The sequence below is a fragment of the Lagenorhynchus albirostris genome, chromosome 11 (assembly GCF_949774975.1).
Source record: "Lagenorhynchus albirostris chromosome 11, mLagAlb1.1, whole genome shotgun sequence".
NCBI classification, from domain to species: Eukaryota; Metazoa; Chordata; class Mammalia; order Artiodactyla; family Delphinidae; genus Lagenorhynchus; species Lagenorhynchus albirostris.
In genome coordinates, this window is record NC_083105.1 from 101,977,091 (window position 1) to 101,993,056 (window position 15,966).

General features: G+C 39.0%; 1 protein-coding gene across 2 annotated transcripts in view; it reads left to right on the forward strand.

Annotated features, from left to right (window-relative positions):
* ERC1 (ELKS/RAB6-interacting/CAST family member 1) overlaps window positions 1-15,966 on the forward strand; it is a 415,242-nt gene that overhangs the window by 126,255 nt on the left and 273,021 nt on the right. Inside the window, exons 5-7 of one of the 2 annotated variants that reach the window (XM_060164429.1) lie at window positions 2,115-2,270; window positions 3,505-3,597; window positions 7,048-7,215. In XM_060164429.1, the coding sequence (XP_060020412.1) occupies window positions 2,115-2,270; window positions 3,505-3,597; window positions 7,048-7,215 (417 nt within the window). The remainder of the gene's footprint in view (window positions 1-2,114; window positions 2,271-3,504; window positions 3,598-7,047; window positions 7,216-15,966) is intronic. The other variant, XM_060164430.1, reaches the window with a different exon arrangement.

Genomic DNA, 15,966 nt, shown 5'->3' on the forward strand with positions numbered 1-15,966 from the left:
CGTTTATTTATGCTTTATGGGCCAGGATAGTTTTAAACGAGTAAATCAAAATCCTGGTTTAGGTTTAGAACGTTTCTGATTGTGTTAATTTAATATGTTTAATTTTGAACTAAATGTAAGTTGCATTTGAATAGATTTGTAAAAGAAAATTTTTGTTGTGTTATTTTTAAAGATAATGCAATGCAAGTCAGAGGAGCACAGCCCTCGCTTCTCCCCCCAAACCTAAAACTAGCTAGTTGTGATTGTCTCATGATAAGTCCTTTAACTCTTACCGGCACACTCTCAGATAGCAAGGAAGGTCAGTCAAGGCAGGCTTGAGGTAAAGTGAAAAGAGGAAGTCAGTCTCAAAATTTCTTCCTAAAGGAATGGTTTCTATAAAATTCCAAATAACATAAAGCTATACTGCATTTATGCTCTTTGAGGTCTTTACTTCTTAGGTGAATAAGCATATGCAGCTATAAAGTATCTATTCTGTGTAGGAGTTTTTCTGTAATTGATGACATCTAAAGTAATCTGGGGATAAACTAGATACTGTGACAGACAAAACCAAGAAAATGAGCGTAGATGGTTGTTGTACTAGGAGGTGATATTCGTGGTGATGCTGATTTATAAGGACAGTGATGTTTCTTTTTAGAAATCATTATGAGATACTTCACATGCATGGTGAAGTAGAGCGAATAAGTAAGATTACTAATGCAGTAAGTAACCTCCCCTTATCTGCAGGGGATAGGTTCCACCACCCTCAGTGGACTGAAACCACAGATGGTACTGAACCCTATATATACTGTGTTTTTTCCTATACATACCTATGATTAATTTTATAAATTAGGCACAGTGTGTAACAACAGTAATTAATAGTAAAATAGAACAGTTATAACAGTGTGCTGTAATGGAAGTTATGTGAATAGGTCTCACTCTCTCTCTCTCAGTATCTTGCTGCACGAATCTGCCGCCTTCTTCATCTAAGCTAAGCACTCGTCACGCACTGCAGTCGTAACTTTTGCAGTTTGAGGTGCGACAGCAAAATTGGCACAAACTTCTTTCTCCTTCATCCCAATTTCACTCCTGGAAGATTCGATCTTACTGTAGATCGTAGCAACCTCAGCATATGATGTTTTCTCTTAGTGAGAACTTCCACCTTTTCACTTAGAAGAAGCACCTTACAGCTTCTCTTTGTCAAAACTGAATTGCCAGCATCACTACTCTTGTGCTTTGGGGACGGTATTAAATAAAATATTGTCACATAAAAACGGTCACTTGAACACAAGCACTGTGATGCCAGGACTGTCCATCTGATAACCGAGGTGGCTGCTGTGAGTGACTAACGGGCAGGGGTACACTGGACAAAGGGATGATTCACGTTCCGGTGGGACAGAATGGGATGGTGTGAGATTTCATCATATTGATTGGAACAGCGGTGCACAGTTTAAAACTTCTGAATTGTTTTTTTCTGGAATTTTCCATTTGATATTTTCTGACCGCAGTTGACCTCAGGTAACTGAAACCACAGAGAGCAGAACCACGGAAAGTAAAACTGTGGATAAGTCGGGACCACTGTGTGATAAAATGTAACTGTTAGCATAATTATTCATCCCTTTGTTTTTCTACAGTGGGAGGTTATCAGATCTTTATTATTGTAGATAGGGTTATACGAATTATTGTGTAAGTCTTTGAAACCTTCTTACTCTTTTCCCCACTCCTTTGGGAGCATAAGTAAGCCTTTTAGAGGTCATCAAGTAAAACGATAAAATATTATAGCTAGAAAAGGTTTTACTGTTAATATTACAAATGTTTTCACTAGAAGTTCGTTGACCATAAAGTACTAAGAAACTTTAACTAGTTTTCCATTGCTTCTACTTCTTCAGTTAATACTCTCAACTTTCATCAAAAGGGTGCAGAGGAAAGGCTAGAGGAAAAAATCATAGTATAGATCTCAGTCCTCCTCCTCTCCACCATATGGCCATGAAGGATATATTTTAGAAGCAAGGCACCAGTTGCAATATTTCTACATATTTGTTTATCTTTATTAAATTTCACATCTGTAAAGACAGGCTTGTGCAACCTCTCTGACTTTTTGCGAATACTTTAATGTCTAAATCTTCCTTTGTCCTCAGGATTCAAAAATTTCCTCTATGGAGCGTGGGCTCCGAGACTTGGAAGAGGAGATTCAGATGCTGAAATCGAACGGGGCTTTGAGTACTGAAGAACGAGAGGAAGAAATGAAGCAAATGGAAGTCTATCGGAGCCATTCTAAATTTATGAAAAACAAGGTAATGGTGTGTGATACTGTAATTTTTAAATGGGGTTTGAAAAATTGATGCATGTTCCTACTTCTGTAGTGATGATGGACTTCATGCTGTTTTATCAGGCTTCAGGGAAGAATACTTGTACCGTAATTCTTTCAGATAGAACTTTCCAGAATTAAAGTCAATTACTGATGTTGCATGGTTATTTCAAATTTCACTTAAAAGAAAAATTACTTGTGTGAGGCTAAGTGTGTATTATCACGGTTTAACATTTCATGTCTACCAGTACTTCTGAGGCGATTAGTAGGATTACATCCAGATGAGTTTTTCTCACTCTATGAAACATCATGTTCTTGATGTCTTGTGAACAAATTTAGAAGTGAAATTCAGCCTAAGAGACTGAATCCACCTCCCCTTTTTTTTCCTGAAATGGCTTAAATAAAACCGTGTTTTCCCTTCAAACACAGTTCCCTAAAGGAAACCCCTTTGTGCTCTCCCTTGGAGAAGACCCATGTGTATCAGGTTTATTGTTTCCCACGTGCACTTGGGGTGTATGTACAGTAGGATAAGCATTGCTGAGACATATCAGTCTGTATTATAACCTCAGTCACAGTATTCCTTCCTTAGAGCCAAAGGCATTTATTTTGTTTCTATAAACTATTTTAGGTAAATTGGAGGATTTAGTTTATTACAGTTATCAGTTTATCAGGTCTGTGGTGTTTTAAAGATCATAATTTCAATTATAAAATATTAGCTAGAAAGTAAGTGTTCCTTCCCCTCCCCCTGCCCCCCATATCCCAATTGTGTTAGTTCCCTAATTTCTCAGAAGTGAAAACTGTTCCTTTAATGATGCAGTTTCTGGCTTCTTTCTGTGATACCCATACCTGCGTATAAGTCAGTAGAATATTCCTCTATTATTTTAAGCATCTGTTATCAATGACTATGGCCAATTTCATGTAACTTTTAGAACTTAAAACTTCACATATCCAACTTTCTGTTAGTTTTGACTTATCATTCTAACTTGAGAACAAAATAAAATATTGTCTCTGCTTCCCATTTGCTGATTAGCACATTTCAGTCCATTACCCTATGGGAATAGTGAGCCCATCTAGGGTCCTTTGAAGAGGAAATTAGGGGAACAGATTTGATTGTGTTATATGAGTTATTGTTATTTCCAGTTACTGCTCTGGCTCAAAAGCAGATAATAAAAAGACCTAAGTTGACACATGAGTGAAAAAGAATAACAATGTCGTGACAGGTAGAGCAACTGAAGGAGGAGCTAAATTCGAAAGAGGCTCAAGGGGAGGAGCTGAAAAAGAGAGCGGCTGGTCTTCAGGCCGAGGTCTTTGCCGTAAGATTTACCCTTTGCGTGCAGTGGCCCCACAGTGGGGCCCTGCTGCTCTGGCTCTGGGTGCTCACACTTTCACTCTGTGGTCGGCAGCTTTGCCCGGTACTAGCACTAACCAGCCTGCTCTGCTCTTTAACTGACTCCTGTTCACCCGTTTGACCCACGTGCCGCCCTGTGTGCAGCGAGCCCTCACGTGCTCTGGAAGCCCTGTCCCTGGTTTTTTACTGTTGCTTTGCCACTGTGTGGATGGTGCTTCAAAGCTGTTTTTTCTCGACTCCTTTCCTGTTACCAGAAACTTGTTGATTTATGTGAATGGTCTCTTTTTTCTTCTTAGGTACAAAGAATGTGCAGATGTTCTAGGTCCATCACCCAGGGTTTATTTCAATCTGATTTCTTGAGTGAAGTGCTTTACCTTCATATGTAGGCATCATCTTTAAGTCCCCGATAGGTGATTTTGCAACAAATTTTACTTTCTTTGGAACGAACAGATGTATTGAAGTGATTAGCTCACTTAGTTATCTAGTAAATTAGAAGTAGCATGAAACTTAAAGTCTCTAAATCTATTCAGTAGCTCAATCATCTGTCTAGAGAACTTGAAATTCCATTTCAAACTGTGATAAAAGGATTATAATAAAATAGCTAACACTTGAGTACTTATTACAAGCATTTTATAACCTACTAAGGTAGGTATATTCTCAACCCAATTTATGTATAAGGAAGCTGAGGTAACACAGTGGTGCTCAGGAAACACAGTTAGTAAGAGGCAGAGTTTGAGTTTTACACAAGCCATTTGGTTCCAGAACCTGTGCTGGTAAGCTCTGCACTCCACTGCCCTATACTAGGCTGTGCACACATTTGTCTCACAAGTGTCAGGAAAATAACTGCTTCTGAAAATTACGGTAGGATAAGACTGGAATGCAGCATTAAAAGAAAAAAAAACCACTTGTGCTAATTTAGTGTTTGCTATTTATGGACCATTTTATAGTATAGATAGAAAAGTGAGATATTTTGTCTAAAAGGGTCCAATTTGGTTTGTTGTAACCATGTATTGTCTAGAGGAGAAGTTGATCTATAACTTTTTTTTCCTCAGCTAGTATTATTAATTTCTTTTTGTGTCGAACAACAGGCTAAACCTTCTATACATTTTTTTGGTTTAATCTGTATGCAATACAGTGGCACTGGTTTGTTTTCTCCATCTTACTGATTAGGAAACCAAGGCTTAGAGAGGTAGTTACCCAAGAAGACACACTCATTCGTTCTCACGTGGGATTGACTGCAAAAGCCTTATGCTCCTAACTTTTTTTTTTTTTTTTTTTTTTGCGTTACGCAGGCCTCTCACTGTTGTGGCCTCTCCCATTGCGGAGCACAGGCTCCGGACGTGCAGGCTCAGTGGCCATGGCTCATGGGCCCAGCCGCTCCACGGCATGTGGGATCTTCCCAGACCGGGGCACGAACCCGCGTCCCCTGCATCGGCAGGTGGACTCTCAACCACTGCGCCACCAGGGAAGCCCTATGCTCCTAACTTTTAAGGAAAATTTATGCTTCTGAACTCTTCTATTTAGGATATTTTCTTCGTTTTCTCAGTCTTTATGGTCAGTATAGCATTATTTCAGGATTATTTAGTAATGCAGATGATGAGGAAACTGAGATTTTATAGTTATTTTTGATCACATGGTCCAGAGGTAGCTGGAAATTTGAATAATCTTTAAGCCATAGTTCTTTAGCTGATGAGGTGAGAACATTTTGAACGTTTCTCCTGACTATTTATTCATACCACAAGTGCGTTTTTAGTGCATTCTGTTTGTTAGGGGTGGGACGTTGGTAAAGGGATCTCATGAAAGATGCTACACCATTACAGTATGTGGCAGCTCCTGGGTACGTATCTGTGTTACAGGATGGAAGTAGCTGCTGTTTACAGCTATCTTCCACTGATGTCCTTACCAGCTGCAAGTATTTTGCATACAGTGAGCACACAAAAATGTTTGTTGAATGAATGAATATTATATTTGTAAGTAGAGATTTCATGCATATGAGAAAAATGCTTGTCTTCCTGCTGAAACAGAACAGTACATTATAAGTTTATTTTTAGTGTTCCTTAAAAGTAATTTTAATAACAGTAAAATTTATTTCATACTTTCTCATGGGAAATTATTCACAAAACTTTGTCCCTTATGCCTAAGATTATTACAGCCAAAATACTTTAGATACATTCAACTTTTTAAAAAGTATTTTTTGTTTCATCAGTGATACTGAGATTCCTGACTTCTTGTCAAATTTATACTTCCAAGAGTCTATATTTTAGTGTATAGCTAGCTACCTTGCTTAGGCAGTAGATATAATGTAAAAACAGATATGATTTCTGTTAATTTGGCTTACATTTAGAATAAAAGAGTAAGGGCTTCCCTGGTGGCACAGTGGTTGAGAGTCCACCTGCTGATGCAGGGGACACGGGTTCGTGTCCCGGTCCGGGAAGATCCCACATGCCGCAGAGTGGCCGGGCCCGTGAGCCATGGCCACTGAGCCTGCACGTCCAGAGCCTGTGCTGCGCAGCGGGAGAGGCCACAACAGTGAGAGGCCCTCGTACCGAAAAAAAAAAGAAGAATAAAAGAGTAAAAATTCTTAGAAACAGTAGAAATATAAAGATGTTTGATGTTAAACGTTTTCTAAGTTAAGATGAGAAAAATTTATGGGAGAGTGAGTGGCACCTATCGATTTATGGATTGCTCTGTCAGAGTAATTCAAATTTGATTACACATGTAGATTCTTACAGAATGAGATTTTATGCGTTCTTTATTTAGGTTATATACTTTTATCCATTTAGTTGATATGACATGTTGTAGGTAATATAACTTTGTAGGTGGAATCTTTTTTTTAGGTCAGTACCCCTAACTCCTCAAAATTACATAATTTTTAGAAAGCACATGTTTATAATGCCTTATAACACTAAAGTGGCTTTTTAAGAAGGACTTTATGTACACTTTCATTTGAGAATGAAAAAAACAATGAAAAAATAAATGTGCAGCTTTTGAGTTTAAATAGCAATAGTAGGAAGTTTCTTTTTTCTTTCTGTATTCCATCTACACTAATCCTGCTGTATTATTTGAAGTATCTTATGACTTAATGAGATGAAAACTGCTTTAGTCATGTTCAGATGCTTACTGCTGTCTCATAGTCATCTAAGTGAATTGGGATTTTTCTTCTTCCATTCCTTTTCTAACGGATTTCAGAAGTTTAGGGGAGACAATAAATGACAACTGGAAATTTTGCTATTAGTTGAATAAGCTTTGTTTTTTTGGGGGGGGGGGTCAGCTAAGATTAGATGATGCAAAAAGATGAATTGTGTCCTATCATAAAGTTAATGCTGTATATCTTGACGTGGATCTGTCAAAGACCCAGATCAGAGGTGGTGGTTTTATTTCTTTTTTCCTTATACTGCTTTTTCTTCTTCTCTAGATTGGTCAGGTGAAGCAGGAGCTGTCCAGAAAGGACACAGAACTACTAGCCCTACAGACAAAGCTAGAAACACTCACCAACCAGTTCTCAGACAGCAAGCAACACATTGAAGTGCTGAAGGAGTCCTTGACTGCTAAGGAGCAGAGGGCTGCCATCCTGCAGACCGAGGTAAAAGGAGTTGTGGGATTTGCACGGAGCCCATTCCTTGGCACCTTTTCTTGTGTATTACCTGTGCACTTCTCGTTGTGTTGAGATACAGGAGCTATGAATAATATTATGATGGATTCTTTAGCGATGTGGTCAGTTATAGTACTAAACTATAGCCATCTTGTTTCTGTTGTTCTTGTATCTAACAAATTAAACCCGTGCAGTTAATATATGTTTTTGATACTTCAGACTTTGACTAAGTCTGTGCTTCTAAGTAGACTTTAAACTAATGATATGAAATGAAAAGATAGTTGTAAAAGCATTTCTCCTCACCCGTGGTAAATCTTTCAGTCATGAATGGGAGTGAGCTTGGTCAGCCTGTGTTGGGTTATTAAGTGTCTTTAATTTTTGGTATTATGAATAGCTTTAAGTAAGCAAACTGTGGAATCTAGAAATGTTTGAGATAAATCTTGTTTTGAACTGCAGATTATTAGACACGTGCCTTCATGTCCTGTTTGAAAATAAAGTTAGCATTTTTAGAAATATTAGAAGATTATCTAGTCTGCCAGCCTTGATTAGAGGTAGGAACACACTAAATAATTCCAGACAGATGAGAATCTGTCATATTTGCAATGAGAAGGAATTGATGATGCTATTTGGATTTGCTGTCTTAAGGAAAATATTTTCTAAAGATCTCAGTGAAACAGAGAATTTAGGTAGGAATAGGTAAGCAGTTCTGCTGTATAGAAGAAAAATAAAGCATATAGTATGGATTAATTTTTTCTTTTCTTTTAAAGAACAAGATAATAGATAAATAAAGGCATAGTGTAATGAAAAAAGGAATGGGTAGTAAAAAGAATGCATGAAAACATCTCAGACCCAGAAGTTCAGAATCTTCAAGCGAGGAGGAATGGGAAAATGACCAAAATGTTTCATATAGTATTTTATTTTTTTACAGTTTGGGATTTTGTTGAAAATGAGAGATTTGGATGATATATTTATAATTTTCCTTACAAATTATACTTTTTCTATTTTGATCACGTTTCATTTTATCGTGATACCTCAGAGGGCTATTTTGGGATAAATAAGGCTCTGGCTCTGGCCTCACAGTTACTGAGTGAACTTCAGTTTTACCACTTGCTACCAGGTGCAGGGTCCTGGGCACATTACTTAAGTTCATTGTGCCTCGTTTTACATCTGTAAGATGAAGAGGAGTTCCTGCCTCATTAGGTTGTTAGCATTAAACGAATTTATTCACTCCTAGTGCCTGGCACATAGTAAGGTCTTTGTCAGTTATTGGCATCATTCTAATTCTTGTAATACTATCAGCTAATATATGTAAACTGTTAAAACGGTAAGAGATTCTTATTGCTTTTCTTTTCATTGGCATAAATTTTATGTAGAAGGTCTGCTATTTAATATTTTTATCAAGCTAAATTAAGGTTTATTCAGGGAGTTGCAAATATAGAATTATCTGAAAAATGTTACCTGCAAATTTATTAATTTGTGGCTTTATTAGAGTTTTTCACATCAATGCCTGGTATGCATGCAGTACTACAAAAGGGTCAAAAGAGGGCACCAGTGTTTTGGAGGTGAGCCTGTCGCCAAGTTTGCTGCTGTGATAGTTTTGGATGGAGGTGGCAGGTGTGGGAACCAGGGGACCAGGCAGTTGGTTAATGATAATGCAAACACTTAAAAGCTTGTCACAGTCTAATAGATGACTTCTTCCCCTTGGCAATCCATCCTTCTCTTTGTACCACCCTCTGAAATAGTGTTCTTATTAGCTAGGTCTCACACAGATGGGCTTGTGATTGGTTTCTTGTACCACAGAGAACAAAGACTGTATTTGTGGTCATTCTTGGATGGTTTTTATATTTGTTTTTAGGACTAACTGAGTTTCAGTAATCACCCTTGTAAGTTATTAGGACAACTGCTCCAATATAAGGGTCTCATTCTAAAAGAGAACAGTAGAAAAGCTAACTTCCTTTGAATTTGGGGTGACTCTGTGAATGTTATGTGCCTGTCTATGAGGATCTGCTTTTTTTTCTTAAATTACTCTGGGGACACTCGACAAGGCTCACCTTTTCCAAAGCAGCTTTCTCCTGTTGGATCCCATAAAAGACAGTTCGAACCAGCTCTCTGAAAGTTCTCACCTTTTTCTATAATTGCTATATTTCTGTTCCTATAATTGCTCTTTTTTTAAAAAAGTAAATTTATTTTATTTATTTATTTTTGGCTGCATTAGGTCTTCGTTGCTGCGCGCGGGCCTCCTCTAGTTGGCGGCGAGCGGAGGCTACTCTTTGTTGTGGTGCACGGGCTTCTCACTGCAGTGGCTTCTCTTGTTTCAGAGCACAGGCTCTAGGCTTGCAGGCTTCAGTAGTTGTGGCACGTGGGCTCATTAGTTGTGGCTCGCAGGCTCTAGAATGCAGGCTCAGTAGTTGTGGCACACAGGCTTAGTTGCTCCGCAGCATGTGGGATCTTCCCGGACCAGGGCTTGATCCTGTGTCTGCTGCATTGGCAGGCGGATTCTTAACCACTGCGCCACCAGGGAAGCCCCCTATAATTGCTCTTAATTGATCTCATCCTCCTCTCTGAAGCTACCCTAGACTTTCATCCAGCTCTCAAATCAGTAAATTAAGCACATATGAAAAAGAACATGGATTCAGGAGTTTTTTGTTTTTTTTTTTAAATTTTAAAATTCTTTAAGGAAAAACAGGATGTGGGAAAAGCCCTGTTTTCTTTCCTGTTCAGGGTCCATGGTATGAGGTCCTTTTGTATTGGGCAGTATACAGTATATAGTATCTATGGAATTGCTCCTCTTTTATGAACATGTCCTTTAATCTGTTGACCTTCACAGAGGTAGTCTGGATTTAGTAGCACTGTGGTCAAAGCATGGGCTTTGGAGTCAGACCTAGGCTTGAAATAGCCTTCTACATTTATTAGTTATGTGACCTTGGATGAGTTATTTTACCTCTGTAATCCTCCATTTTCTCATCTGTCACTGAGAATAATAATAATACCAACTTCCTAAGGTTAGAATAGATGTTTAATGTGGCTAGAATAGATTTTTTAATTATGAAGTTCTTATCTGAATTTGGAGGTGAATATTAAATATCAATGGGTTTAAAATACCGCCACTGGTTTTTTTAGATGATAACTTTGTAGCCCCCCTCCCTTTGTACAGATAAACTGTGCACTGTTGAATGACACATCTCTGCCTGTGGCCTTTTGCAAGTTTCTCTGAGCTCTTCAACCTTTTGTTGGAATGTCAAACAGAACTCAGTGCAGTTTGTTGAAATAGCCTTTTAAAAAAGTCTGCTTGTGTACACTCTCAGTCTCATGACCCAACGCCCTTCATTTGTCCTCCTTTCTAGATGGGAACAGTGGGAGATGTGGTGATAGGAAATTATACTTAGTGATCTTGGGCAAGTCACTTAGTTTTGGCTTTGATTTCCTCAGCTTTAAAATTAGGAGTAGTTTAGATTATTTAATTTTTAAAAAATTTATGGGGACTTCCCTGGTGGCGCAGTGGTTAAGAATCCGCCTGCCAAATCAGGGGACACGGGTTCGAGCCCTGGTCTAGGAAGATCCCACATGCCGCAGAGCAACTAAACCCGTGCGCCACAACTACTGAGCCTGTGCTCTAGAGCCTGTGAGCCACAGCTACTGAGCCCATGTGCCACAACTACTGAAGCCCGTGCGCCTAGAGCCCGTGCTCTGCAACAAGAGAAGCCACCGCAATGAGAAGCCCGCGTACCGCAACTAAGAGTAACCCCAGCTCGCCACAACTAAAAAAAGCCCGCACGCAGCAACGAAGACCCAACACAGCCAAATAAATTAATACATAAATTAAAAAAAATTATGAAATACAGGAAAAATGCAGAAAATAATATAGTAGACAGTACTCAGATTTAACTTACATTGATGTTTGACCACATTAGGTGATCTTTAAAGGTCCTTTAAAAGGAAAGATTTTTTTTAAAAAAGCTCATTCTAAACTAGATATTCAGTGAAAGCAGAATCTTTTGTTAGAATCTCAGGTTTGTAGAACTGGTTGGGGCTAGGAACAGGCTAGGAATAAATATTCGGAAGCTGTCATTATGGGGGTAGTGGCTAAAGCCTTAGGGATGAATTGGTTTCTCCAGAGGAAGGTTGTACAGAGTGAGATGTAAAGAGGGGGAAATGACAGAGGATCCAGTGAAGAAAACTGAAAAGGTGTGGTCAGAGAGTTAGAAAGGCAGTGAGTCATATAATTGCAAAAGAGGAATTATAGGAAACATGCCATTGTTACTGGCATGCAGTTACTAGTGCTAATGTGCTCTTAGGTAGATCTGTTTATTGATGTAAAACAAAAGAAGGTTAAGGTGGGTTGAGATAACTAATACTTTTGTGATCAGAGGTAAAAGGCCAAAACAGCAATGTAGCCATTTTTCTGTTCATGTCCATTGGTAGAGAAAGTCTTGTGGAGGAAAAACCTTCTGATTTTGTTGAAGTTGGCATAACCTGTTTGCCACAGACCTTGGTGCTTGGCGAGCTGGTTAGATGCTGTGCCTCCAGCTCGGTTGATGTGAGTAAACAAAGTCTTATTCCTCCTGCCAAGAATGGTGTTAGGGTGATGACTGTGTGTCCTACTAGTCTCTGAGGGGTTTTCCTGAATACGTTTTTTGTGGTTTGCAAAATACGGACCTCACACAAAATTATACTCTGAATTTAGTTCACACCAAACCAAAAGATCAGTGTAGAATTCAGAGCAGTTAATCTAGTAGTAGCAAAGTGGTTTTTGTGGTTATTTTTATCTCAGATCTCCAGACCAGCCCATTTAAATTCTGCATTGCATGAAAAAGCAGACCAAGAAAAAGTGTACACAGGTGATTTGAATTGAAAAGATCGCTTAGTAGGGCTTCCCTGGTGGCACAGTGGTTAAGAATCCGCCTGCCAATGCAGGGGACATGGGTTCGAGCCCTGGTCCGGGAAGATCCCACATGCCGCGGAGCAACTAAGCCCATGGGCCACAATTACTGAGCCTGCGCTCTAGAGCCCACGAGCCACAAGTACTGAAGCCCACGCACCTAGAGCCCGAGCTGCACAACGAAGAGTAGCCCCCGCTTGACGCGACTAGAGAAAGCCGCACAGCAACAAAGACCCGATGCAGCCAAAAATAAATAATAAATAAATTTATAAAAAAAAAGAAAAGATCACTTAGTAATTAGGCTGTGGGCTTGGGTAGTTTCTGTGGCTAATATTTGTGATATGAAATATTTTTAATGTCAACACCTGCATTTCCCACTGCAGTAACACCAAAGGTTTGTATGTTTATAACAAGAGTTTTTATTCTTTACCTTTTCCAGTCATCAATTCTTGTGGGTCTCATACCTGACATTCCCTCAAATCGGCATGCGGGTATTTATGAGTGGTTGGTGCAGGCCCATTTCCAGGTCACTTAGCAGAGTCAGGGATCTAACGTAAAAGTGCAGCTGGGGCATCTGGGTACTTTTGGTAAGGAAGCAACAAATATGAGGTCTCACAGTTATTATCCTGAGACATTGGTCCCATCAGAATGAGCAACATTTAGAAGCGATGAGGGACGCTTTCCTGCTGTATTCTGATTCCTGACCCACAGATGGGAAGCCTTTCATTTTTCTGAAATGAATGATGAGAAGAACTGAGAGACAAGGCAGTTCAGGCTTATCTACAGGTTTAAATGTCTGGGCTTTTGACTTCTGCAATAAGAATTTAATAGTGTATTTCAGGGGTATTGGGTAAAATGTTTTTAAGGTGAGTTGCTTTGTTTTTTTTTGCTTGTGGTTATTGGAATATATAGAATACATATTAGAGGTGGAATATATAGTATACAGAATACAAATTAGAATGTAGGAATTAGGTAGAAATGACTTGGCTTGAGATTTATTTATTTTTAGATTTCTGGCATGTGTACTTTCTAAGACTTTGACCTCTTTAACTGTGCAGCGGGTCAGAGGGTTCAAGGAGCTCCCTCTTGACTTGCCCTGACTGATGGATGCCCTGTAATGGGTTCACTAATAGGAACCACATCTGTTACTGTCAGATGGGACTAGTAGCCATGTAGGCGGGCTGGAGCTGAGCCTCAACAAACGCCAGGTGGATAAGGGTCAGTGAGTTCTTCTGGCATCTCGACAGCCTGGTCGTTGAATTTCCTATTCACAAGCATCTTCACTCTGTGGTGGCAGCTCTCTTCTCCCTGTTGAATAAATATTCAGTCTGTTCTGACATTTCCCTTCTGGACCTTTTTTCCTTCTTTGCATAGTGGAGTGTTTCTGATTTTAATAGGTAGATGAAGGAAAACTGGGGGTAACTTAAGGAATTTTGTCACCTTGCACTTTAGAAAGGACCGCTGGAGAACTCAGTGGTGATCATGTATTCCATCTTTGTTCTGCATTGGATTTTGATTCTTGCTCTGAGCTCTCTAGTGCTGACTTCAGGCACCAGAACTGGAAATTTGTAATGTAACATCTTTTGGATTCTCTGGGCTTGGCTTATTGTAGTTCTACTGTTTGTCAGTAAAACACTTTTTTTTTTTTGTCACTGCTGAATAATCTTTTCTTTTTCCTCATCTTTGAGGAAAAATTTAAGTAGGTTGGCTATCTTTACACATGTCAAGTTTCCATTTCATATACTATTCATGGGAAGAACTCATTTAGATCTTCTTCAGTTGCTCTCATTAGCCGTTTGTAATTTTCAGCATACAGAGCCTATACATGCTTTGTTAGATTTATACCTAGGTATTTAATTTTTTTGGAGTGATTGTAAATGGTCATACATTTTGAAAATTGAAGTTCAGTATTGCATCATATTTAATTTTGACCAGTTGACAAACTATCAACATTTTAAAAAGCTAGTGTAGGGACTTCCCTGGTGGCGCAGTGGTTAAGAATCCGCCTGCCGATACAGGGGACACGGGTTCGATCCCTGGTCCAGGAAGATCCCACATGCCATGGAGCAACAAAGTCCGTGCACCACATCTACTGAGCCTGCGCTCTAGAGCTCGCGAGCCACAGCTCCTGAGCCTGTGTGCCAAAACTGCTGAATCCCGTGCGCCTGGAGCCCATGCTCTGCAACAAGAGAAGCCACTACAATGAAAAGCCCGCACACTGCAACGAAGAGTAGCCCCTTCTCACCGTAACTAGAGAAAGCCCATGCACAACAGTGAAGACCCAACACAGCCAAAAATAAAAATAAATAAAATAAAATAAATTAAAAAATTAAAAAGCTAGTATAAATATGCCTCTATTTTCCTTAGTAGTATTTTTACTAAGAACCATTTCAGGCACTTAAAATATAGGTAAAATACTAAAACATTTTAATATGGTAAATGACGTGTAGGAGTTTTTAATTTTAACGTAGTTGGCCTTACCAGTATTTTTTCTTTATGATGTATCCTTTCTGGGTCTTAAAAAAAAAAAAAAAATCCTTCCATGCTGCCCTGTCTTAAAAGATACTTAAAAAGTATCTTTCTTTCTAAAAGTTTTAAAGATTTGCGTTTTATATATAAAGCTTTGATTCATCGAGAATTCATTTTTGTGTATGATGTGAGTCAGGGTTCTTCCCTCCTCCCTCAGCATGGGTAGCCAGTTGTCTAAAAACAGTTTATCGGATACTCTGTCCTTTCCTCACTGGTTACAGTGTCACCTCTGTTTATACGTGTATGGGTCACTACATGGTGTGAGTGTGTGTGTCTGGGCTCGCATTTCTGTGGCAAACGTCTGTTGGTTTATTCCTGTTCTAATACCGTGCTTTCTAATTTTGCTTACTTTAAAAAATCAAATTTATTGACATCCAATAAACTGCATATATTCAAAATGTACAATTTGGTAAGTTTTGACACACACCTCTGAAACCAATGGCACAGTCAAGATAAAGAACACTGCCCCCAGAGTTTTCTTGTACCTCTTTGTAACCCCTTTCTTCTGCCTCTCCCTGATATTCTTCACTCCTCCCCACTTCCTCCCTCATATCCAGGCAACGCTTGGTCTGCTTTCTGTTACTGAAATTAGTTTGCATTTTGTAGAATTTTACATATATGAAATCTTACAGAATTAGTGGTTAAGAGCTTAGGATCTGAAGACAGACCATTTAATCTTAAATTCATGCTCTATCACTTATTTTTAGCTTTGAGATCTTCGGTCTGCTTTCTTCTCAAAGTACCAGTTTTGCCGGTTACCATGGGAAATTGAAATTTTCCACAGGGAAATACAAGGGAAGGAAATACGATGCTTGAGAATAGAATTCTGAGGACTTTTGATATACTGTGTATGTGGTTGGCAAGCATATGCATGACCACGTGCAGGAAGGTTCAGAAGTCTGAGGGTAGAATGAAGAAAACTGTTTAATACAGAAGTAACGGTTTGTAAAAATAAACATGACTGGAAAAAAAGAGATGATGTGAGGCTGTATTTGAAATGATTGTTCAGGCTGGGAGAAAAACAAAACCAGAATGGAGGTGAATAAAAAAAAGTTAGGGATGATAGATCAGAGGTTATACTTTGGACAAAGAGTAGATTTAGTAGGCATAGAAGAAAGGAAAGAACCGTGTTTCAGAAATAAGATTTTCAGAGTTTGAAAGTTCTTAGGTGGACCTTTCCAGAACGTAATAAGGTTTACCCTGTATCATTAATTAAAGTAGAATAGAGGAAAATTAGAGGTGCAAGAGTGTTTATTGAGGGGGCAGTGGAACTTGTGCTGACGAATTATAAATGGGACCTGAAAAGACGGCTTCGCCAATTTCTGGCTTGGTGA